This window comes from Lissotriton helveticus, chromosome 1_1, assembly GCF_964261635.1.
Source record: "Lissotriton helveticus chromosome 1_1, aLisHel1.1, whole genome shotgun sequence".
Lineage (NCBI taxonomy): Eukaryota > Metazoa > Chordata > Amphibia > Caudata > Salamandridae > Lissotriton > Lissotriton helveticus.
In genome coordinates, this window is record NC_136057.1 from 1373282510 (window position 1) to 1373308212 (window position 25703).

Sequence of the window (25703 nt, forward strand, 5' to 3'; positions counted from 1 at the left end):
AGAAAGAAAAATCTCGCACCCGTTCCTTCGCCAGGAACGCTCCTAGAATCTGGAACTCGTTGCCTCAGGATTTGTGGGACAGTCATTTCCTCACTTCAAGAAGAATCTGAAACTCTTTCTCTTCAATAAATATCTAAACCCTCAGCCTTAATCAATACAACTGGTCTGTTAGCTCCCACCCCACCCCACATCTTCTAAACACATTTTAGCATCACTACCTCGAGGAAACTATGCATCCACTCTCCCCACCTTCACAACACTCTACCTTAGCTACCGCAACATGGATATCATCCATTTATTCTATTGTCCATCTAAAACGTCTCCTTTATATATTATTAGATATTTTATTCATGTTACATGTAATTTGTGTACTTGCTGCTGTGCTAATGCAATATATATATATATATATATATATATATATCCGCTTCACGGTCCCTCCCCACAATCTTGGGAATTAGGTAGCAGCACTCCGGGGTACAGTTTCAGGTTTTATTGATCAAAACGCGCTTTCGGCACTCGGCCTTCGTCAGTGTTCAGAGTGACAGTGCCGCGCAAGGTTTACAAGTACTTAGCATGCAACACGTGATGTTAACCTAGACACAGAGATAGGACCAAAGTAATCCTCATGGTCGCCATCTTTGAATGGGTAAAGTAAAAGCAATGTAGATTACCGCTCTATATTACCAGCAGTACACAGCTACATATGTGTGAATAAATTAAATTAAAGCATATAAAGAGTCAGAAAATTCATCCCTCATTATCTGCTTATAACATAATGCCCACAGATGGGCTTGCATATGTACAATGTTCACAACTTCCCCATTCTCATTCGATGGAATTACGCCCTGAATGGGCTATACGAAGTTCTAAATGTAGATACAGTAACGTGTTGATAAGTACATCTCCAAGGCAATGCATTATTAACATATATAAACATATATGAGCAGATTAGAGCAATTTCAGGGCAACCAAACAATATTTACAACTATACAGATCAGTCCACTTCCTACTTATTTCAGATCAAATGGACTCCCAAGTCTTCATGTATATTCAAACCTGTTGGTATCTTGCTTTGTAGATCGATAATGTAGCGCGACTCTAGTCGTCTTAGTTTGCGTAACCTATCACCTCCTCTTATATGGGCAGGGACGGAATCCAGACAAAAATACTTCAACAGATCCCTGTTGCGTTTATGCTCTTGATCGAAATGTCTGGCCACGGGGTAGTTCACATCTGCATTTTGTATGGCCCTTTGATGCTCAAGTATCCTCAATTTGACAGGATTCGTTGTACTGCCAACATACCTTCTGCCACAAGGACATGTTAGACAGTACACGACATAGGGCGTTGTGCAGGTGAGGAATTTACCTATTTTTTTGGGTTGTTTAACCCCGGGTACAGAGTACTGTGTCACGCGTCTACTTCCTTTACAGGCCTTACATTTCCCGCATGGGAAAAACCCTTTTAAAGGTTCTGACTTGGGTTTGGATGCTGTGCCTTCATGATGACTATGCACCAGATAGTCCTTAAGTGCTCGTGCCTTTCTAAAAGTTACTAGAGGGTAACATGGTAGGTCTTGCTTGATTGTGTTGTCAGTGAGCAAGATACTCCAATGCCTCCGCATGATGCGTTTTAATTCAGAGGCATTGCGTGAAAAGGTGGTAATCATTCTAAACGTACCCCCACCCGTCTTTGTACTCTCTATGTTCTCAGGTTTTTCTTTTTTTAAAAGATCACCACGATCCAGTTCACATACTTTTCTCATAGCCTGTGTGAGAACGCCCTCTTTGTAACCTCTAGTCCTAAATCTCTGGATGCTGCTCTTGGCTGCACTGTTGAAATCCTGTTCCTTAGTGTTGTTCCTCCGTATCCTTAATAGTTCCCCATAGGGTATACTATTCACTAAGCTTTTCGGGTGACTGCTGGTCGCGTATAGAGTCGAATTCCCAGCAGTCTCCTTACGGTAAAGCCTTGTGTGTAGTCTGCCTTCCTCTACAAAAACTGTTAGGTCCAAATAATTGACCTCAGTTTGGCTGCAGGTACCGGAAAACTTCAAGTTGTTACTGTTGGTATTAAGCACCGCAATATACTCTTCCGCTACCTCAACCGACCCCCCTATAATGATAAAGAGGTCGTCAATGTAGCGGTGCCAACACTTGACAAGTTCATTCCACTTCTTATTGGCTGGAGACCAGGCCACCTGCTCCTCCCACCACCCCACAAATAAATTTGCGAAGCTGGGGGCGGAGCAGGTACCCATCGCCACGCCAGTAAGCTGTTTGTACAATTCCTGGCCGAAGAGAAAAATGTTATTGTTAAGGCAGAAACCTAGGAAATCAAGTAACATTTTGTTATGTTCCATGAATTTAACCGGTCGTGTTTCAAGGAACCAGGCAATAGCCAGCAGCCCCTCCTCATGACCTATGCACGTATATAGACTGGTGATATCTATCACCATCATAGTGTCTCCATCATTCCAGCATACATCCTCAATTAAGTTCAAAAAGTGCTTGGTGTCCTTTAGGTACGATTTTAACCTCATAACATGGGGTGAAAGGAAAGAGTCAACATAAATAGATAAGTGTTCTGTCAGGCTGCCCTGGGAGGCCACAATTGGTCTGCCAGGGGGATTCAATAGGTCCTTGTGAATCTTGGGTAAATAATAAAATGACGGGGTAACAGGATTAGGGCATCTCAAGAATAGATTCTCATCACTATTTAGCATGTTCTTATTGTACCACCTTAGGATCATATCGTGGTAATCCGAAATGCTGGTGTTGTATACCGACATACTTACTTTCATATAAGTACTCTGATCGTTTAGTTGGCGTAAAGCCTCCTGTTCATATTGCGCTTTGGTAAGTAAAACAATATTCCCCCCCTTGTCCGAGGGCTTACACACCAAAGACGAGTCCTCACACAACTTCTTGAGTGCCAAATGTTGTGTATTCGTAAAGTTTTGTTGATCCTGCTTAAATTTAGTATTGCCTCTTAACTTCCGTAGGTCCTGCAGTACAGCCTCCGAGAAGGTATCTATGGCATCTGTCCCCATCACAGGCATGAAGGTTGAGGTTGGTTTGAAATCAGTCGCGCCTCCCTTTTGTTGTACTCCCATGTCCGTGATTAACTGAGTATTACTCAGAATAGTGGTCCCATCATTATCAAATTGTTCCATCCGTAATTCTTCCAAGGTCCTGATACCTGCCAGATCTCTACAGGAGAGTACACTCCCTTCCGTTTCGTCAGATGCAGCTGACTTCATTCGTTGCGGTTTGTTTTTGAAATACTTGTGAAGCTTTAGTTTGCGGATAAACTTAAATAAGTCTATCCGTGTTTGGGTAAATTCAAGATCTTTTTGTGGGCAAAATGTAAGTCCCAATTTCAAAATGTTTTCTTCTTCATTCGTTAGTATTTTAGGTGTCAAATTCACAATCGTTAGATTGTCTCCATCCTCTTGTTCTATTTTTTGTAAAAATTCTTCCTGCTCCTTGTTAGAGGGGGCGAGCCCACGATGTTTGCGGCTCCAGCCCCCCCTCCTCGTTTTCCTCTTGAACCTCTTTTTGTCTCCGGGGGTTTGCCCCTTACCCCTTGAAGTTGTTGCTTTCTCATCACATGATATTCTTTGTGAAAACCAGAGGGCTCAGGAGCATTGGATTGACCAGCCTGGCCATCTTCGCTTGATGTCTCGTCCCCTGTTACTGACGATTCGGAGGTCTCTGGTATATTTTCACTTACTGTTGGTTGTGTCTTTTTTAGATCTTTCCTCAATTTGTCGTATTTTTTGGAAAAGGTCAGCACTCTTCCGCTGTTATAATCCTTTTCATCCCTTTCAAATTTCTCTTCCTTTCGCTGTTTTATTTTGCCTTCATATTTTATCAATCGTTTTTTCATTGCTGCCCGTTTTTCCTCCAATCTCTCTTGATCTTCCTCTTTTGCTAGATCTTGCTCAATGTCTTTAATCTGGTTTAGGGCTTTGTCCCTATCGCTCCATGCGAAGCGCACCAATATTATGAGGCTACCTTTGCACGATTGGGCAGTGTGTTCAGCCCATGCATCAAGTAACAAAGGATCCGGATTCTCGTATGCTGGGATCGTGTAGATTCTAAGACCCCTAGGCACACGGTCAACGTCTATGTAGTTTTGAAGGGAAGTAGCTTCCCACCACTTTCTACATTCTCTTTCATAGAGACGTTCCAAAAGTGTCAGTTTTGCATTTAAATCCGTAGTGCTTTTGTTTTCTGGTGCCTCAGCCTGTTTAGAACCAGCATTTTTGTTTCTGTTTTTAAACATCCCTTGTTCAGCCTTGCGTCGCTCCGTTTCACTGAACATTTTTCTCCTTCTTCTGGTCACAGCCGTGACCATCAATTGCAACCTGTGTCCCCCTTATGCCAGCAATAATTCGACTCGATATTAGGTTAAAGGAAGTCGTCTCCTTACCCGGTCTTGCTCAGACGCGCTCCAGTGAAACCAGTCTTGCTGTGAGCGCCGGCGCCTTTGGAGACTTCGTTTCTTAAATCCACGCTTGTAGTCGAAATCGCGGTGCGTCTGGAATTAAATATCACAGCTACACTTGCACCTGCCAGACGCACTCCCAGGCTGGTGCCTGCTCGTCGGGGGTGCACCCGACCATAATATCCGCTTCACGGTCCCTCCCCACAATCTTGGGAATTAGGTAGCAGCACTCCGGGGTACAGTTTCAGGTTTTATTGATCAAAACGCGCTTTCGGCACTCGGCCTTCGTCAGTGTTCAGAGTGACAGTGCCGCGCAAGGAATTCGACTCTATACGCGACCAGCAGTCACCCGAAAAGCTTAGTGAATAGTATACCCTATGGGGAACTATTAAGGATACGGAGGAACAACACTAAGGAACAGGATTTCAACAGTGCAGCCAAGAGCAGCATCCAGAGATTTAGGACTAGAGGTTACAAAGAGGGCGTTCTCACACAGGCTATGAGAAAAGTATGTGAACTGGATCGTGGTGATCTTTTAAAAAAAGAAAAACCTGAGAACATAGAGAGTACAAAGACGGGTGGGGGTACGTTTAGAATGATTACCACCTTTTCACGCAATGCCTCTGAATTAAAACGCATCATGCGGAGGCATTGGAGTATCTTGCTCACTGACAACACAATCAAGCAAGACCTACCATGTTACCCTCTAGTAACTTTTAGAAAGGCACGAGCACTTAAGGACTATCTGGTGCATAGTCATCATGAAGGCACAGCATCCAAACCCAAGTCAGAACCTTTAAAAGGGTTTTTCCCATGCGGGAAATGTAAGGCCTGTAAAGGAAGTAGACGCGTGACACAGTACTCTGTACCCGGGGTTAAACAACCCAAAAAAATAGGTAAATTCCTCACCTGCACAACGCCCTATGTCGTGTACTGTCTAACATGTCCTTGTGGCAGAAGGTATGTTGGCAGTACAACGAATCCTGTCAAATTGAGGATACTTGAGCATCAAAGGGCCATACAAAATGCAGATGTGAACTACCCCGTGGCCAGACATTTCGATCAAGAGCATAAACGCAACAGGGATCTGTTGAAGTATTTTTGTCTGGATTCCGTCCCTGCCCATATAAGAGGAGGTGATAGGTTACGCAAACTAAGACGACTAGAGTCGTGCTACATTATCGATCTACAAAGCAAGATACCAACAGGTTTGAATATACATGAAGACTTGGGAGTCCATTTGATCTGAAATAAGTAGGAAGTGGACTGATCTGTATAGTTGTAAATATTGTTTGGTTGCCCTGAAATTGCTCTAATCTGCTCATATATGTTTATATATGTTAATAATGCATTGCCTTGGAGATGTACTTATCAACACGTTACTGTATCTACATTTAGAACTTCGTATAGCCCATTCAGGGCGTAATTCCATCGAATGAGAATGGGGAAGTTGTGAACATTGTACATATGCAAGCCCATCTGTGGGCATTATGTTATAAGCAGATAATGAGGGATGAATTTTCTGACTCTTTATATGCTTTAATTTAATTTATTCACACATATGTAGCTGTGTACTGCTGGTAATATAGAGCGGTAATCTACATTGCTTTTACTTTACCCATTCAAAGATGGCGACCATGAGGATTACTTTGGTCCTATCTCTGTGTCTAGGTTAACATCACGTGTTGCATGCTAAGTACTTGTAAACCTTGCGCGGCACTGTCACTCTGAACACTGACGAAGGCCGAGTGCCGAAAGCGCGTTTTGATCAATAAAACCTGAAACTGTACCCCGGAGTGCTGCTACCTAATTCCCAAGATTGTGGGGAGGGACCGTGAAGCGGATATTATGGTCGGGTGCACCCCCGACGAGCAGGCACCAGCCTGGGAGTGCGTCTGGCAGGTGCAAGTGTAGCGGTGATATATATATATATATATATATATATATATATATATATATATATATATATATATATATATATATATATATTGCATTCACTCCATTCGACACTGCTGGATCTCAGTCGCACTGTTAGGACTGTTGAAACGAATAAGCCAGACCCAATTCTGGTGCAAAATCAGTGATTTATTCCGTGAAGCAGAATAGCACCCAGAAAGCCCGCATGACGCGTTTCGCCTCTAGCCAGAGGCTTGATCACATGATACATTGCTTGAAAGTGATGAGGGTACTTATTGAGCTCATGTAAGAGGGGTGGCGCTAGTTGTACATAGCCTACCCTTGTTAACCCTGTGGTGATCAGTAAGCATACCGATCTCTCTTTGTATTAAATAGATGGCGCAGTGCCATGCTTTCCAAATTTGGACAAGTTGATTTGTGCAATACATATGCAGTGCAAAAGACGCAAAAATAATTTTACATATTGCATAATTTCTTACAATCTCAAAATTCACAATCAGGAGAGAAATATATATAAAAAGGTTTGTAAACAGTTGCATTATTTACAATAAAAGACAAAATGTCCATTTTTAAAACAAACCCTCCGATTGTACACATTTTTGTATTGTCCAGTCCAACCGCAATTAATGTGTGCAAAATTCATAATGTATATACAGTTCTATAAAAGCCTTAATAAATATCATCATTGAAACCATCTTTTTGTAAACATCAGGGTCCGGTTGGAAAACATCAATATCATAACAGGGTATATGTCGGTTGTTAACCAAATCATTTCAATGTAGTATAACCTCAAGTTGTAAAAGTAAAAGTCCTCATTGTTAATCCCACCAATAAAGTGCTAAATAGTGCACATTTGTGCGATATAAGTCATAAAAGAAATTTATAAAACCTAGGAAGGATATGAAGGGAGGTTATTGGTCCTTTATAATAATTTATACACCTATTCGATTGTAGGACATTGCTATACCCCTTATGTGTGACTTTGTTCAATTCATTATATGTTCATTTTGTACTTTGATTGCAGAAAGAAATTGGGTATAAAACTTAAAAGAGAATTGTGACAGTGCTGTTAGAAGTCCTTCGGTATGTTATTACTACAGACACGTGTACAAATCCTCACTCGCGTTCAAGCCCCGCGGGGTCTTACTGTCCAATTCTATAATATACCTAGTTTCCAATAAACAGAGCTTAGCATCTCTGTCACCCCCTCTCTTGAGTAGCATGACACAATCAATAGCATAGTATTGTAAAACTGATGGGTCACTATTGAGTAGATTTTCAAAGTGACGGGCCACCGGGTATGTTTGATCTCTTCCCACGACGGCCCTTATGTGCTGCAATATCCGCTTGTGAACAGGCAGGCGGGTACTACCCACATACCGAAGTTCACAGGGGCACTGCAGCACATGGACTACAAATTCAGTCCTACATGTCATGCGTTTTTTAATTTGTACAGGATTGCTTTTAAAAGGCACTGTGTATTGGGTTTTGCTACACCCATATCTACATGCGTTGCAAACGGAGCACTTCTTAAACCCTCCACTGAGGGCCCCCCATGTAGCGGAAATCGGCTTCTCAAGTAAGTTACTTACTAGTTTATCTGACATAGATATGGATTTTCTAAACGTTATACTGGGTTTGTTTGTAATATATTTCCCAATAACAGGGTCCTCAGTTATTAAATTCCAATTTTTGTAGAAAATCTGCCTAATTTCCTTATGTTGTTTACTGTATGTAGTGATAACTCTGGGCCTAATTGTCGTTTCTTCCGTTAATGAAACCTTGGACTTGTCCTTAATGGCCAATGCTTCTTCCCTTGTTACAGATAATGATCGGTTGATTGCCCGCTGGATAGTTTTGACAGAATAACCCCGGGACAAAAAACGCGCCTTGCTTTCCTCCTGAGCTTTTTTGGCAGTCTATATCCGTACTGCTAATCCGCCTAATCCGCAGCATCTCCCCATAGGGGATACTGCTGATCAGGTGGTGAGGGTGCTGGCTGGAAGCATGTAATACCGTGTTTCCCACCGTGGGCTTTCTATGTAACCTGGTGGCTAGGCCTGTTTCTGTGACATATACCTCAGTATCCAAGAAAAACACGGATCTGGCGTCTATATGTGAGGTAAATCTTATATATATATATATATATATATATATATATATATTCGCAGAAAATACCACAGGTTACAGGAAGGTTATAGTTAGGCTGACATTTCACTCGTACAAAACTAGAGAAATTCAGCAGTTATAGTTAGCTGAGCGAACTATAACTTGCGCCCCAGCAATGTGCTGCTAATGATGTTGCATATTACATCACTCATGACATGGTCAGTGACATCTCAAATGACATATATACACACAAACATATATATACATACATTGCATCTACCTCAAATGCCGTCCTATATATTGACCGTACCCACCTAAAATATCATCCATCAATACTGTCTGTCATATATTATTCCTTATAAATCGTAATGTATTTTTATTTACTTCACATGTAACTCATGCACTTGCTGCTGTAAAGTGATATATGCATTTATACTGTATCCTCTTTAAAATTGTTTCACCAACTTATCCGGTTATCTTCTGTATAACTTGTTTGCATTTTGTCACCATGTATTTATATTTACCCTGTGTGTAACTCATGTAATTGCGAATACGTAAACGGTGTGGAGCGCTCTGATACCTTTGGGTCAAGTTCTCTCTGTACAAAACTCAATAAATAAGTAAACGTATAAGAAATTTGATGAGTGGGTGTAGCTCCGTAGCGACCACCAACTTCCACTATTTAGATTGAAGACAGCACTTAATAGACACAGTCTGTGCAGTCCACAGTGCAACTTTATTGGAAAAAAAACAGAAGTATACACAAAATAACATACTTCACAGTTAAGACGAAGGGGCTTATTTACAAGGCCCTTGTGCCTCTGTTGCATCATTTTTTGTGATGCACCAGCGGCCCAACCTGGTGCCCCACATTTACAACGACACCTAAAGGCACTCTGCATGGCTATTTGTGTCCTTTAAAATATGGCCCCTTAAAACGCAACACTTGGCATGGAAGGGGCGTGCCATGGGCGTTGCCGTGGGTGTTCCCACGCAACACCCATTGCTTAAGCTGGATTTCCAGATTTACGAGAATTTGTAAACTTGGAGATGCTGCAGATTATTATGCCTCCCCAGGGGAGGAATAGGGAGACGCAACAAGGGAAAGGTTTTCATTTCTCCTCATTTTTTCCTTCTTTCGATGTGTGCTGCATTCTACAGCATGCATAGGAAGGGAAAAACAATCATCCCTGTGACACAGGCACCCTGACACCATGGTGCAAGGGTGCGCGTGTCGGCGCATGGCAGCTTATTGTACGCCAGCGGAGGGGAGAGCAAAGTGATCAGTCATATCATTGTAGATATGACACATTCCTTTGTTTCGGAAATAACGCGGCGCACCCAAATGGCGTTCGGCACCGCGCGTAATTCCTTGTATATAAGGCCCAAAGCGTAGAAGAAAATTAACTGATCGGCATGTGCCTGACAACACATGCATCACCCGGTTTTGCACAGGACAAGTTGTATGATTTGTGAGACATTACAAGTTCATTCTATCATTCTTCAAAGACGTTGCTATACTCTCAGTCTCAATTTTCCTACAGTCACCAGGGCTGCCACATATCTCCCAGAAGGAGAGCAGGTAAATGCTTTATAATAAATCGGATGGCACTGATTTCAGACCAAGCAGAAAAGAAACACTTTGAGGACTATATTTAGAACACCAGTTCAGAGGTATTCAAGTTACATAAAAAGGGGTGAACAAGAGAGGCGTTGGATGAAGCAATACAAAGGCAAGAACAACACTGTGAAATAAAAATCACCTTTGTTATGGTCAGGCACAAATTGTTTATGGTCCCTGAGGAAAAGCAATAATATTGATGAGTTTGAAACTCTTTTGAAGGAACGTGCAAGCTATAACTGTGAGTCAATGACTAATGAACTAGTCAGTGGTCTAATAAAAGTGAAATGCTGCTATAAACCGATAGAACTGCATGTAAGGCTTAGAAGCAACACTACTCTACAGTGTGCAATTTACAACTGTCAGAATGCAAACGAAGTCAATGCTACAAATAAAACACTTAGATACCAAAGAAGAAAATGTCAAACTCAAGGTTACTATAAAATAGGTTCCAAAGTTAATATAGATAGTACAAGTGAGAGAGGAGAAAGCATGTCAAGAGTTAGGAAAGAAGAAGAAATAACATGTTGTGAGGACCAACAACAGTACTACGGATGTGGAAGCACAAATCATCCATCACACAGCAGTCTGTTTACGGAATTCGACAAAAGGTAACAAATGTGACCGGAAAGGACATTTTACACAGGTCTGCAGGACAAGAAGCGGAGAACTCAATGCTGTGGCAGACAAGATACGCTGATTCACAATTAGAAGAGAAAAGGAGTATAACCGAATTGGTGAAACTTCAGGTTTGTTAATAACTGGCTAAACTATGTCTCACCTTGCGAAAAAGTGCTGGGGTTAAATCAGCCTTAAAAGCTCTTCACAAATTCATGATACTCCGCACCACTTACAAGGCTTGCTGGAAGAATGGACACGCTTATCTCCAAAATCGGACCATCCCCCTATATCCTTGACAGGAACCTACCATCACCCAGCATACAAGCTGTTCAACCATACTCACACCTTTCAACGACAAACTCAGCAGCAGTTCACTGGAGACCAAGACCTATAACTCAAGAATACTTTAAATCCTACCCAGAGAGCAGAACTCAATTAGCTCTGATTCCCAAAATGTTTGACAACTATGTCTTAAGGATAGTATTGGACTGCTGACATGGCTTTGTTAGTGCCGTGTTTGATTCCACCTTGTACACTTGGGGAAGATAGTGTGTAAAGTCGCACAAGAGCAATGTTCCACTTGGAGTTGAACTTATGCTTCTCCAAAAATGTATCTTGCATTTTAATGATACAGTGCTACGAAGGAGACGTAAGACAACATTTGATGTGATCTAACATGACAAAAAATATATACCATAATTCCAAGACATGCTTGAGAAGAACACTGGAAAGATACTGTTTTAAACAGAGTAGTTTACGTTTTGAAAGATACAGTAAGGTGTCAGTTGACAAAGGTATTCAGGAAAGAAACATGGATTTCAAAGGCAAAAGTTGTAGGATCGGATAAATGAAACAGATAAAAACCTGTGACCACCAGGGGATGGTACCACCATGTTTAACTTTCAATAACCAGGAGGTCAGTATTGAACGATTAAATGATGCTGGCGCATGAAGAAACAGGAAACATTTTGGCGAAAAAACAACGATATTCTCAGACAAGATTGGAGTTCAAGTATAAGAACACAGAATGTGTTGAAGAGGAAGCAATGCTAGATAATGTGACATCATTTAAGGAAAGTACCATTACTGGCGAGCGGTGAAGTCAGAAAAATGCTTGCAGGAAGTGATGAGCCAGGGATAACGGAACAGGTAGATTACAGGTTGGTTGTCCCAGTGGAGATTTTCTAAGAAGCATGAAAATGAGTACAGATTCTATATTGATTTACACAGTGTAAATAATGTATTTGACAGGGCAGATAACTACTGTCCATATTTAACCAAATACAGTTGATTGTGACGGATGCCAAATGAAAAACTGGATATCAAAGCAACCTATTGCTTGGGTAAGCTGTACCCCAAATCAGAGGTCTTTACTGTGCGCATCATAAAGAAAGGAAACGATCTTCCAATCTACTAGGCGTGTATTTCTGTAGTCATAGCAGCTTCTGCCTTTCTAGAGGTAGTGGGTAATATGATTAAAGGCCAGGACAACATCCTGGTCTTTTAAGATGGCATCTTAGTATAAGGGGAGTCCAAAAAGCTGAAAAATAAAGAACTGTAAATTGTCTGAGACGCAGTGGCTAAACCAGGTCTAATATTGCCCCGGTTACTTACCGGTAATCTTCATTACTCCGAGTCCATGTCTTCCTCGCCACAGTCATCACATATGAGCCTCCGGCTCCACACAGAACTCCAAGTAAAATAAAAGAGCAGCGCTCTAGTCTCCCCTCCCTCCTCCAATATGGCCCCAGAGGCTTCATCCAATCCTATAAAAGGATACATATCAACCAGCCCAGCCTGAAAAACCAAGCCGCAGACATGAAGCCACCACCAGGGCCGGGAGGGAAGGGGAACTATACTGTGGCGAGGAAGACATGGACTCGGAGTAATGAAGATTACCGGTAAGTAACCGGGGCATTACCTCCTCGTCCTGTCTTCCTCGCCACAGTCATCACATATGAGCCGATACCAAAGCAATCAGCTTGATGTAAGGAAAACAGACCACACCAATAGTGCAGTGAAAACATATTTTAATAAACAGAGGCACAACAACCCAAAAAAAAAAAAAGGACAACCTCTCAAGGTACCCCAGCCGATAAAACAGAAGAGGCAAATGAAACAGAACCCCCACCCCCAAGTTGGAGGCGGTAATGGGACATGAAGGTATGTGGAGAAGACCACGTAGCAGCCCTGCAAACATCCTCCATAGATACCCCTTTGAAAGAAGCCCAGGATACAGCAACAGATCTGGTGGAACGACCCTGAACAGGAAGCGTCGGAACCACAGAGACCGAAGCATAAGCCAACAGAATGGCCTCCTTAATCCACCGACTGATCGTGGAGAGGGAGGGTTTTAAACCCTGACGTGACAACCCAAAATTCACAAACAAGTTGTCAACTTTACAAAAGGAAGATGTGCGAGATAAATAAATCAGCAAGGCACGCCGAACATCCAAGAGGTGCAAAAGGGACTCCTCAGCCGAGGAAGGATCAGGACAAAGAACAGGAAGAACCACCTCAGCAGACCGGTGAAAATAAGAAGCCACCTTAGGAACAAAAGGTAGGATGAGGGCGCAAGACCACCCGGTCCGCCAAAACCAACAAAAATGGGGCAGAACGAAGGAAAGCACCCAACTCACCCACAGGGCTCGAAAAATCCCAAAAATTTTACTAGTCCTGCAGGACTACTGCCGAAAAAAATTTCCTCAACCTAACTGCAACCTACTTGACCTCCGTCTCTGAAAGCGGAGCAAATGTGACAAGATAACAAGATTTAAAGGCATCTTTTATAGCTCATTAACTTTGTGAACAATAAAAATGCCTTTAAATCTTGTTATCCTGTCACATTTGTTCTGTTTTCACAGACAGAGGACAAAAGTTGGTTTGTTTTCCTACTCGCCAGAAAGGGCGAGTAGGTCCTAAAAACAGCTAGACCTTGTTAAATTTAGCTCGACTATGCGAGCGAAATTTTCAAGCCCTGACCCATACGTCTGGCAGAGGCAATCGCCACAAGAAACACCACCTTGAGAGTCAAAAACTTCAAGTCCACAGACTCTAAAGGTTCGAAAGGAGCCAACTGCAAGGAACGCAAAACCAAAGGAAGGTCCCAAGGAGGAGGACACATGATAGGACGGGGGCGCTGGAAAGAAAGAGACTTAAAAAGTCGAGCAACCAACGGAGAAATGGAAACCAAAGGCAGGACATGAAATGCCCTAATGGCGGCCCATTGAGCTCGAAGGGTCGAAATGGCCAAACCCAACACAAACCCATCGTTCAGAAAGTCCAGAATGCGGGCCGGATCCAAAGAACCCAGCGACAGCCCACGACCAACACACCAAGAAGCAAAATGATCCCAATGCTTGGCGTAAGAATTAAGCGTAGAAGGCCTCCGGGACTGCTGAATGACCCCAGCCACAGGCACCGAACAACCCTCACGCATCAGGGACTCCCTCTCAAGAGCCAGGCCCGCAGACCCAGGGAACGGAACACAGGCAGAGGAAGAAGAGGACCCATCAGAGGATACGGCACGAACAGCAAGGCCCACCCCGGAGACACAGCCAATTCCACCAGAAGGGGAAACCAAGGGCGACGCTTCCAACAAGGAGCAACCAGAAGCACCAATGACCCCTCCCTCTTGATCTTCTGTAACACAGCAGGAAGCAGGGGAACAGGGGGAAATGCATACAGCAGACCCTTCGGCCAAAGGAACGAAAGAGCATCCACCCTCCAGGCATCCCGGCAAGGCATAATCGTGCAAAAACAACGGATCTGGGCATTGTCCTGGGAGGCAAACAGGTCCACAATCGGACATCCAAACATCACCTGCAACCTCCTGAACATCCACCTCGTGAGAGACAAGGATCCCATGGAAGGAAACACCCGGCTCAAACAATCCGCCACAGTGTTCTCCGCACCAGGCAGGTAGACGGCAGACAGGGACTCCAGATGCACCTCCGCCCAAGAACCAATCCGACGAGCCAGGCAACTGAGGGAGCGAACCCTGCACCCCCCTTGATGGTTCACATAAGACATCACAACCTGATTGTCCGTCCGGATCTGCACGTGGTGACCCTGAACAAGATCCGAGAAGTCCAACAGACCCAGAAGGACGGCCTTCAACTCCTTGTAGTTGGAGGAACATGACAATACAGACTGAGGCCAAACCCCCTGAGTCGTCGAATCCCCCAGAGTAGCACCCCACCCCAGCAGGCTGGCATCGGTAGTGACCACGCGGGTGGGAACAATCAGAAAAGGGCGACCCTTGGACAGATGACCCTCGTTCAACCACCAACTCAGGACCACCCGAACATCCTCCGACATAGGAACCAGAACACCCATATCGAGGGAACAGGGGTCCCAATGCGACAAAATGTGGGACACCACCGGGTACAAGTGGAGGCGAGCCCACGGCACCGTCAACAAGGAAGCCGACATCAGACCCTGAACCCTTAACCACAGGCTCACAGGATGAGAATGCCCCATCAACAGGGCACGGACTGCAGACATCAGGGACAGAATGCGGGGAGGGGGCAGGAACACCATCCCCAACCGAGTCTTGAACAGAGCCCCAATGAAAGTCAATTCTTGAGCAGGAACCAGGGAGGACTTCGGCACATTCACGAGGAACCCATGATGCGCCAGGACATGGCACACTTTCTGGACGTGTAACTCCGCCTTAGGAAGAGAAGAAGCAGAAATCAAAATGTCGTCCAGATAAGGAAAAACACTAATGCCCTCCCCATGCAAATGTCCAATAAGAGGAGCCAGAATCTTAGTAAAGATCCGGGGAGCAGAGCAGAGCCCAAAAGGTAATACCTGGAATTGGTAATGACGGCCCTGTACACAAAACCGGAAAAACTTCTGAAAGTCCGGATGAAGAGGAACATGCAGGTAAGCATCCTTCAGGTCTATCGATGCAAGGAAATCCCCCTGAGATATCAGAGGAAGGATCAAAGGAAGGGAAACCATCTTGAACCGTTGGTGAGGGATGAAAGTATTCACCCACTTCAGGTCCATTACAGGCCGAAGATCCCCGGTGCTCTGGGGGTGCCCGGGCAAATCCAATGCGCAAACCCTCCGAGAGCACCTGAAGCACCCATTGGTCCGACACAGTCACCCGCCAAGAGTCCAGGAAGCAAGCGAGTCGACCCCCAACCGGACCAACACCAGGAGCGACCCAGTCATGACTTGGAAGCAGGAGCGGAGGAGGCAGAAGCGCCGGAGAACCGGGATTTATCAAAGGAGGGAGCACCCCGGCCACGCCCCCGACCACGAAAGGGCTGACCAGCCTGACCCCTCTTCGAGGCACCAAAAGACCGCTGAGAACCAAAGGCACGGAACCTGCCAGGACGGTCAGGAGCAAGCAGTTTACGGTCCTCCGCCATCTTCTTCACCATGTCGTCAAGAGACGAACCAAAAAGTTTAACCCCAGAAAAAGGGATTTTCATAAGCAAGTTTTTCTGTGCAGCATCAGCCTTCCAGGAACGGAGCCACAATTGACGCCTCGCAGCCACAGAGGAACCGGCCGCAGAAGCAGCAGCCCCCAGTGAATCAAAGGAGACATCCGACAGCAGACGAACCTGCTGCTCCATCATCGCCAGGGTAGAAGAAACATCCTCCCCCTGGTCCAACAACTCCGACAGAGACTGAAAATCCTTGAGCAATGACTGGATAGTGTAAGATGAATAGGCCGCAGCCCTGATAGAAAAATTTGCAGCCGCAAAAGTGCGCTTCACAGCACCATCTACCTTGCGATCAACCGGGTCAGCAGGAGAAGAGTCCTCCGAGACAACGGACCCATGCGAAGACATGCTTGCCAACAAAGAGTCAACCTTCACGGAGGCAGGGTATTTCACCGCAAAATCCTGAAGAGGGTACCTCTTACTCAAGAAACGAGGAAAGGAACCTTTGTCCACATCCTTCCATTCATTCTCCAGGACCTTCAAGACAGAGGAAAGGAGAGGCAAAGAATCAGGCTCAGGACGACGATATTGCGAAAACAGATCGTCCTCCAGAGGCACCACAGAAGCAGGGAACACCAAGTTTTCGCGAATGTGACCCAGCACCTCCTTCAGGTCGGCACCTTGCACAAAGCGACCCCTGACATCAACCTCCTCCTCATTCTCAGAATCAGCATCAGCGCCATCAACCCTCGCCTTTTTAGGAGGAGGGACAGGAACATGACCCTGCAAAGCAGCAGAAACAGCAGTATTTATCATCTGCTGCAAAATTTCCATAGAGGGAACATGCACCCCCGAACCGGAAGCCACGTCCAAAGGATCAGGATCACCCAGACTAGATGAAAGATCCATGACAGCCAGCCACGTGAAAGAAAAACAAACACAGGCAAAAACGAAGAACAGCCCGGTAAAGTAGGACCCCAGGTTGCTAAGCAACCCAACAAACTCCACCCGGAATGAAGCCGAAGGTCACAAAAACAGCCGGAAGAGCCGCACGCCGCAGTAGAAATGAGGCACAGACTGCAGCACTCAGAGTCCATACAACACCCGAACGCGTCTCCCGCTCTGCAGAAAACACGAAGAGGCACGAAATCACGCCGGTGCGGAGACCGGCAGACGGTAAGGAAAAACACAACGGAAGCCCCCGGCTCCCAGAGAACACGCACCCGGCCGTGCAACGTCCGCTCAGCAGGACGCACGGCCGGGAATGAAAAACGGCATACAGGACACAAGGCGTCCCGCCCAAAACATAGCCAACACCAGCCGTAGACAGAAAAGCCACGCAAGTCCGCTGAAGCAGGACACGAGGCAGTCAGGCAGAAGAAGGGGGAAACAAGAAAAAATACAAAACGAAGCATAATGAATGACCAAAAAAAAATAAAATACAAGTCAGCCAAATCACAAACAAACTTCCCCCAACCAGATACCACAGGACAAAGGGAACTGCTAAAGCAGGAACCCAGCCCCACTCACCTGACCAGCAGGGAAAACACAGCACTCGGAGAAGTGCAGAAAAAAAGAACAGGCTGGGCTGGTTGATATGTATCCTTTTATAGGATTGGATGAAGCCTCTGGGGCCATATTGGAGGAGGGAGGGGAGACTAGAGCGCTGCTCTTTTATTTTACTTGAAGTTCTGTGTGGAGCCGGAGGCTCATATGTGATGACTGTGGCGAGGAAGACAGGACGAGGAGGTAATGCAAAAAGGAAAATATCAATTCATGAAGAAAAATATCTAGGTCACAAAATGTTTCGCAAGAGAGTGAGTTCTAAGTATGGTTTATTAATTGCTATAAACGATACGTCTGCACCCATAAAGGCTAAAATTGCTCATGCATGGGTCTCTTTCAGTGCTTACTCAAGGCATATTTCAGTACGTTGACAGAGCCAATAAGAGCTCTGCCAATATTTTTTAACCAGTCTGTTTGTGGTAGAACAGCGAGGATTGGCGTTTTATTTAGTTAACGATTGTTTTAATAAACAGTAAACGTATGCCTTTCTAAATAAACATTAGCCCACCCAGGAGAACAGCTCTAGGATTACCAAGTGCTTTGCTGACAGCCCAGCTTGGGCAGTCACTGAGCATAATAAGAAAAAGAAGAACCCAGACAATAAACTAACTCTTATGATTAATGTTACAGACAAGGTCGAAAAGCGGGCTTTGAGCCGTGTTTGACTCCCCATCATATAGATATACTCTTCAACAGCCATACATCTCAATTCACCCCCATTTGCCGGGAGTCACTTTCGCACTTAAAACAAGTAAAACGCCAATTATAAACTTCAAAGGCATCACCCGTCTATGAAAACCAACAACATATCGGAGCTCGATTGCTTTAAAATGAATCACCTTCTAAAACCACTCGATCCCCTCGAATACTCTAATAGTGGGAGGTAAAAGCAGGTCTTGTCATTATCCCTCTTTCAAGATCTGACCTTCAATCAATAACCTATCTATACTCGTGTCCACTGCATAAACCCAGGAATTTCCTCCGCCCACAAAAGATTTCCATAGCCCCTTTATGGGTTGATACTCACTTATCTTCGTTATCAGACATCTCTCCGTTTCTCTGCTCCCTGACGCACGCCGAACGGTGTCTGTATCACACTTCGGCGCGTACGAATGACGTCAGGCTGCGTACATCAGCATTCGGAAGTTGGACTCCCATTCAAACATGGCCGCTACAACTCTGTCAATGGCCTGGCTACAGGTAGGTTTTGTACGCCAGACGCCGTCCCGGACGGAATGACGTCGCCAGGACCATGAGAAGTTTATTGTTGCCATGGTGATGTGTAGAGGGTAAATGCGGGGAACCGTTCTTTGCAAATACAGAATAACTAGAACAGTTCACGCGGTAAGAACGTTTTTTTAGAGAGTTTGTCTAGACATCTCTGCTCTCTCTTTCCGGGTTGTTATTATAATAATTATATTTTTGTGTGTGTTTTGTTCGTCCGTATTTTGCTTAAATATGCCATGTAAATAACTTAGTGTTATCCATTTAAATCGTATATACCACTTCGGAAGGATGACATTCTTAACTGATGCTGCACGGCATAGCAGAGGCCACAAGGGCGTGTATAGCTCACTGGGTACCAATTTTTCGTTCTAAGGCCCTGTTAATTTCTCTTATTCGAAAGTAACTCTTCAAGATTCAATTTTCTCGTCCCATACTCCATATCAGGGGTGTCCAATGTAGGGCATGGAAGGCTGGGATCATAACGCATATTTAACAGTTGTATATGACGAGAGGAGGCAGACAAATACGAGGTTTGTCCTCAGACAGTACAGATAACTGTGACACAAACCCCATCATCAGAACACTTTCGAACTGATGAAAATAAATGAAGAAAACCACGTTATGCAAAAGAAGGTCAGTGTAATGTAAGATAAGGTTTAATATTTCCCTGATTGTATTACATAATTTGAAAATAGCTCTCTGTAAACAATTCCGCTATAAAAAAAGAGAAGAGTCTAAAGCCAAACGCACGTAGTCCAGGGGACACGTGGTTAGATAAACACGTTTCAGTAGTAATATCTGCAGCTGGGTACATGTTTTTAGGTCGAGGTAATATCCGGTCTGCCGAAGGCAGAACCGGAAGTACCGAGACTTAATGTTTCTTAGTGTGGACTATTTGTCCCGCCTCTGTTTTTGCCTCTCTCCCATTGGCTGGCTTCCTAAACGGAGGCCAGCCATTGGAGGAGAGCGCTGTCCCTCCGAATAGGCTCCGTCTTTTTCGGATTTGGGGGCGTACATTTTGCTGTTCTTTCACCAGTGACGTCACCCGTCACTCCGAATAACAAAACACACGCCCCCGAATGCGAAAATTACCATGCTTTCTCCGAGGCATTTCTGCTTTGCCTCGGAGAAAGACGGTGGTGGTTTCCAGAGCTGCTCAGCTCGGCCCCCCTCCCTCCGCCCGCAGCTCTCCTCCGTCCCGCTCCCCCCCTCCCTCCGCCCGCAGCTCTCCTCCGTCCCGCTCCCCCCTCCCTCCGCCCGGAGCTCTCCTCTGTCCTGCTCCCCCCTCCCTCCGCCCGCAGCTCTCCTCTGTCCCGCTCCCCCCTCCCTCCGCCCGCAGCTCTCCTCTGTCCTGCTTCCCCCGTACTTCTGTTCACCTCCTCCATCACCCACGCATCCCACCCCTCACCTGTAAGCACTTTCCATTTTGCGCTGTCAGTGTTTGGACAGCAGCGCAGCGCTTGCGGCGCACTCACTGCAGACACTCTACTACGACTGGTCAACAATACTAACCGAGCAAGAATCCTTTTGTGTTGCGTCGAAAAATACAGATACATTTGGAAACCGCAATAAGTAATTGCTGAGAAATTGCTCAACCCGCTCCCCCCCTCCCTCCGCCCGCAGCTCTCCTCCGTCCCTCTCCCCCCCTCCCTCCGCCCGCAGCTCTCCTCTGTCCCGCTCCCCCCGTACTTCCGTTCACCTCCTCCATCACCCACGCATTCCACCCCTCACCTGTAAGCACTTTTCATTTTGCGCTGTCAGTGTTTGGACCGCAGCGCTTGCCGCGCACTCACTGCAGACACGCTACTACGACTGGTCAACAATACTAACCGAGCAAGAATCCTTTTGTGTTGCGTCGAAAAATACAGATACTTTTGGAAACCGCAATAAGTAATTGCTGAGAAATTGCTCAATGCTTTTGCCTGTAAATCTGCTAAGGATATGAACATAGGGGCCAGTTTTAAAGTATGTTTACAGTTATTGTCGGTTGATTGTTATCAGGTGTTTTGGCCAATTAAAATGTACCAATATGCACGGATATGTAAAAGTTAAGTCCAGGAATGGAAACATGGTGCCTGGTAACATAGAGCTATCTGGTCTTCCTAAACACGGGGATCCTGAGAGCCAGATTTAGAGGGAACCCACATGCAGTCCTTGTTAATGTGGATCAGCTATCCCAGACCTGGACTTCAAAGGTACAACATTGTTTTAAAAACGTGACTCGGTGCACCACAAACCTTTAATAACACAGACTGTACGATCTGCAAGTACCGATGAACAATAACGGATGCTCCATGGCCTCTGAACAGTGTTAACACCTTTACTCAATCCTGTTATTTTAGCAAACAGCACTTTACATGATTTTTTTTGTTTTACCCCAGAAGCAGATGACTAGAGTCGCTGCCTGTGTCAAACATGCCATGTGCCCATTCGTTTTTGAAGCCCCTCCCATGTGCCCGTGTATGTGATCTCCGGCGTCTTAAGGTTTATTCCTAAAACGCGCCAGCTGGAGGGGAAATTTATCGGTTTCCTCGACGCCTTCTGCTAGGCCGCGACCTCTCCCTCGCTGCTTGGGCTGTGTTGCGAACAGACAGCATCTTGTAGCCAGCGCGGTTGCCATGGTGACTGCTTCTGCTGCCGAAAAAGAGGAATGTTCTTGTGATTGGGATCCGAGCGCTGTAAGGAGGGAACTCGGTATAACTGCGGCCTGATGAGGCCTGTCACCAGCCTACACCTCTCCAAACTTCCTTTCATAACCCCGTCACTTACCCCCAAAGGTATGAAAAAGCGCCAGTCAAAAATGTTTTGTCATACACCATTAAAGTGCCCGTTGCAAATTGCAAGGACGTGAGAGCCTGCTATTGCTAAACTTTAGTTTGTGCTCTCGGCTAAAAATCACAACATTGACATTGTGAACCAAAAGACACATTTGACAATAGAAGTTCAATGGTTGGTCTATATTTACCGAACAAAATGTAAACGTTCACGTGGAGATTTAAGTCTTGCCTTTAACTCCCACTTCCCACCGTTTGCTTGGAATTCACTAGTCCTCACATATGGTAGGGAAATCTGCAGTAGTAAATCCATTTACAGCTGCCAGGAATCCTTTTGTGAATTCCGGGCAGGCCAAAATGAAAGTCTTTTCAGCCTTAAAGGTGAAATATCTTTGTGAGTGTGATCCTTTGCTTTTGGGTTTCCTTTTTTCGCAAACTTTTCCACTTTGCTCAGCTGGAGTTTGGCCAGGAAGAATAAACAAGCATTTACAATGCAATGGTCTCTGCATTATTAAAGGTAGAGCTATTGGCATTGCTCATGACATTTTTTTTCATTTCTTTTTTTTTTAAACATAAATAAATGGTATTGTCATTTACTATGGCAATAGGTGAGCATTAGACAGTAGTAGAGAGTATTCCCGGACACAGAGCCACACACACACACACACACACACACACACACAGAGACAGAGCCACGCACACACACACAGACGGCTCTGTCTGTCTGTGTGTGTGTGTGTGTGTTTGGGTCTCTCTGTGTGTGGCTCTGTGTCCGCGAATACTCTCTACTACTCTCAAATGCTCACCTATTGCCATAGTAAATGACAATACCATTTATTTATGTTTTAAAAAAAAGAAAATGAAAAAAAATGTCATGAGCAATGCCAATAGCTCTACCTTTAATAATGCCGAGACCATTGCATTGTAAATGCTTGTTATTGAAAGCGATGGCTCAGTGAGTGAATGCTTCCTCTGAAATCACTTGCAAGTAGCAGGTTACAGGTTCCAATCCCGGCATAGCCAACTCAGCCTTTCCTCCTTCTCGGGTCAGTAAATTACGCGCTTTTAAAAATCAGACAATTGCTATTTATATCACTTAGAAACAGCAGATGTGTGTTGCAACATTTATTTATTTTCATTGGTTACCTAGAGGAATATGGTGATACTTGACGATTTGAGTAGATTAGGAGTTTGTTTATTTATCATTCATGACTAATTAAAACCGTTGTATGTAATGAAAATGCAGGCGGACATGCAGTGCTTTAAATGGGAAAAAATAAGTGCAGGTACGCATTAAAATGAGCTAGAGTTGTAGTGAGTGGGCGGGGCTAGGGGCGGGACTATAGGCAAGCCATAATGATACTTAATAACTTCCATAATAGTTGCAGCACACACTAAAACACATGATAAATGGGTTTATATAAACAAAGCAGGTTAACTCATTACACAAAATGAAAGAGAAATGTGATAATATGGTAACTTCACATTTGTTTGCAATAGTTGCACCGTCTTAATGTCATACTGTTAATTGATGTTGTTTAGCCCAATGCTATATATTTTTGAGCACGTGAGTAGGAAGAAACTGAAAATACCCCCACATCAAACCAAAGCTCCTATGGCAACAAGCAAATGAAGCAAATCATCATGACCCTCCCCAAAAGATATCTCTTGTCTCTTCCATCGATCTATCCATTCATCCTTTCATCCTACCATTTACCTGCCGATGTCCACCATTTACCCTTTACATTCTGTCGTCTATTCAGTTTTTCATCCATCATTCAGTTTTTCACCATTCTGTCTGTCCACCCTTCATATCCAAACCTATCCATCCATCTTTAAACCTATCCATTCATCCTTTCACTCATCCATCTCTTTATCCACCTTTTCACTCATCCATCAATCCTTTCGCTCATCTATCTATCAACCATTTCACTCCTTTATACCATCCACTCTTTCATTCCATCCCTCCTTTCACTCAATCCCTCCTTTCACTCATCCATCATCCACCCTTTCATCCATCCTCCCTCCCTTTCATTCATCCATCCATCCATCCATCCAATCTTTCACTTATACACCCATCATCCGCCCTTTTATCCAATCATCCACCCTCTTTACCCATACATCCATTCACTCATTCATCCATTCACTCAGCCATCCATCCATCCACCCTTGCTCACTCATCCATCCACTCACCCACCAACCCTCCCTACTAGGTTATTGATGAACCTTTGTCGCCGCAGACATGTACACACAAAGTGCCACCCATTTTCTTTAAAATACCTCCTGAGGGTGTCTTGAGTCTCTCTCTCTCTCGCGCGTTTTTAGGACAAAAAACAGTCATACAAATTCAGGCAAACACACAAACCTAAGCAGACACACAAAAGACTCCGGTATGTTAAAAGCCATATTATACTCTTCACATGGCTTTTTTAATTGCCACTGCCAGGGGACAGCCATGATTCCTGTGTTTGCACAAATGCAGAGGATAGTGTGAATGTGGTTGACAGCACGGGCCTGAATGGACCCCAGAGCAGCCAAGGTTTCAGATTGCTTATGTGTGACATTTTCATATTTTCATTGTAATTATGAGTGACATTTAAACGAGTATGAGTGACATTTTCCCGCGAGCAAAATTAAGATATGAAGACGAGGGAATCATATAAATATCAGAAATGACACTCATTTGAGTTTAGCTGCTAATGTTTCAGATAGCTTATGTGTGACATTTTCAAAGATTCAGTGGATTTACTAGAGTCCGGCAACAACTAGATGTGTAACACTTATTTTTATTTATTTATTTATAAAGTTTTATATAGCGCGAACTTGATCCCGAAGGATATCAGAGCGCTTTACAATTTGAGGCAAAGGCAACAAATCAGAACATTAAGTCTAACATGGGGGATCTAATGGGCATTGAATCAACTAGTACAAACATAACTGCTCAATATAACCTGAGTGCAACAGTAGGAATGGGATGGAGCATAGAGAGATAAGGGGAGTACATACAATAATCATATACAGGAACAATAACCAGTACCCAAAACAATAATCAAAAAAGAGCCAAATGGGGTGTCTAAAAGGTATTGAATCAAATGTTGACATTTAACAGATCATCTATACACCCGGGTGACCGAAGAATGTGCTAGACGATGGAGCATAATGACTTAAGGGGAGCAAAATTCAATAATCATGTACAGGAATAATAACCAAACCAAAAACAATGATCATATACAAGAATAATAACCGATACTATAGTATGTCCGATGTGCTTAGAACTAAATTCTGGACACTCAAAATTCATGCCCTTTATCTCTCAGCACTCATTACTTATGTTTTGTTTCCTTCTATCTTTTCTTTATATGTGTAGCTTTCGGGCTTGTCTATATTTGGGTTTCTTGCCTTCTCTTTTATACCCTTTCTAGTTTGATTGTCCGATGTTGCTTCCGTTAATTTGTTCTTCTTGTTCCCAAACTATGCCACAAGATTCTATTCACATTAACTATCAAAGTTCAAGACATAAAAAGCACAACACGCTCCTTTCTGCATGCCCAAAACCCCAGACCTCTATCTTGCGACCAAAATCATGGAATGAAGTCAATGGAAATAGACAAATATCAGAAATCACACTCATTTGAGCAACAAGAAAGTCAAATTCTGCAGCAGGTGCTTTTGCAGCTATTATTTAATTTCTATAAAAAAAAAATATCAGCACCCTCCACCCCAACCTCAGCTGCGGCCACACCATTTTCAGCACAGACCACTCTAGATTGCCCATTTGCAAGGCCCTTTGCCATGCTGGAGCCCCCTAATAATTTCTGTAACAAACATTTTAAATGTTAGCAGCAGGAGATGATTAAATTAACATCTGACTTAGCTGAATCTCTTTACAGCTGTCAGAACGATCCACCCAGAGGAGCTGCTGGCCTGGCACCTCAGGGATTGCTAGCCTGTCTCTTCTTCAGAGTCAGACAGTGGCCCTGCTGCGGTGTCTCATCAGAGAAAGCCTTCTATGTA

General features: G+C 44.3%; 2 protein-coding genes across 3 annotated transcripts in view; one reads left to right on the forward strand and one right to left on the reverse strand.

Annotated features, from left to right (window-relative positions):
* The window catches only part of POLR2F (RNA polymerase II, I and III subunit F), a 108909-nt gene extending 90056 nt beyond the window's left edge, over positions 1-18853 (reverse strand). Inside the window, exon 1 of the mRNA XM_078683818.1 lies at positions 18716-18853. Coding sequence (XP_078539944.1) covers positions 18716-18735 — 20 coding nt within the window. The 5' untranslated portion in view covers positions 18736-18853. The remainder of the gene's footprint in view (positions 1-18715) is intronic.
* An 83-nt stretch (positions 18854-18936) lies between these two features.
* C1_1H22orf23 (chromosome 1_1 C22orf23 homolog) overlaps positions 18937-25703 on the forward strand; it is a 97682-nt gene continuing 90915 nt past the window's right edge. Inside the window, exon 1 of one of the 2 annotated variants that reach the window (XM_078657741.1) lies at positions 18937-19032. The gene's annotated coding sequence lies outside the window, so the exon portion shown is untranslated. Of the gene's footprint in view, positions 19033-19508; positions 19549-25703 lie in introns of those variants that run through there. The other variant, XM_078657751.1, reaches the window with a different exon arrangement.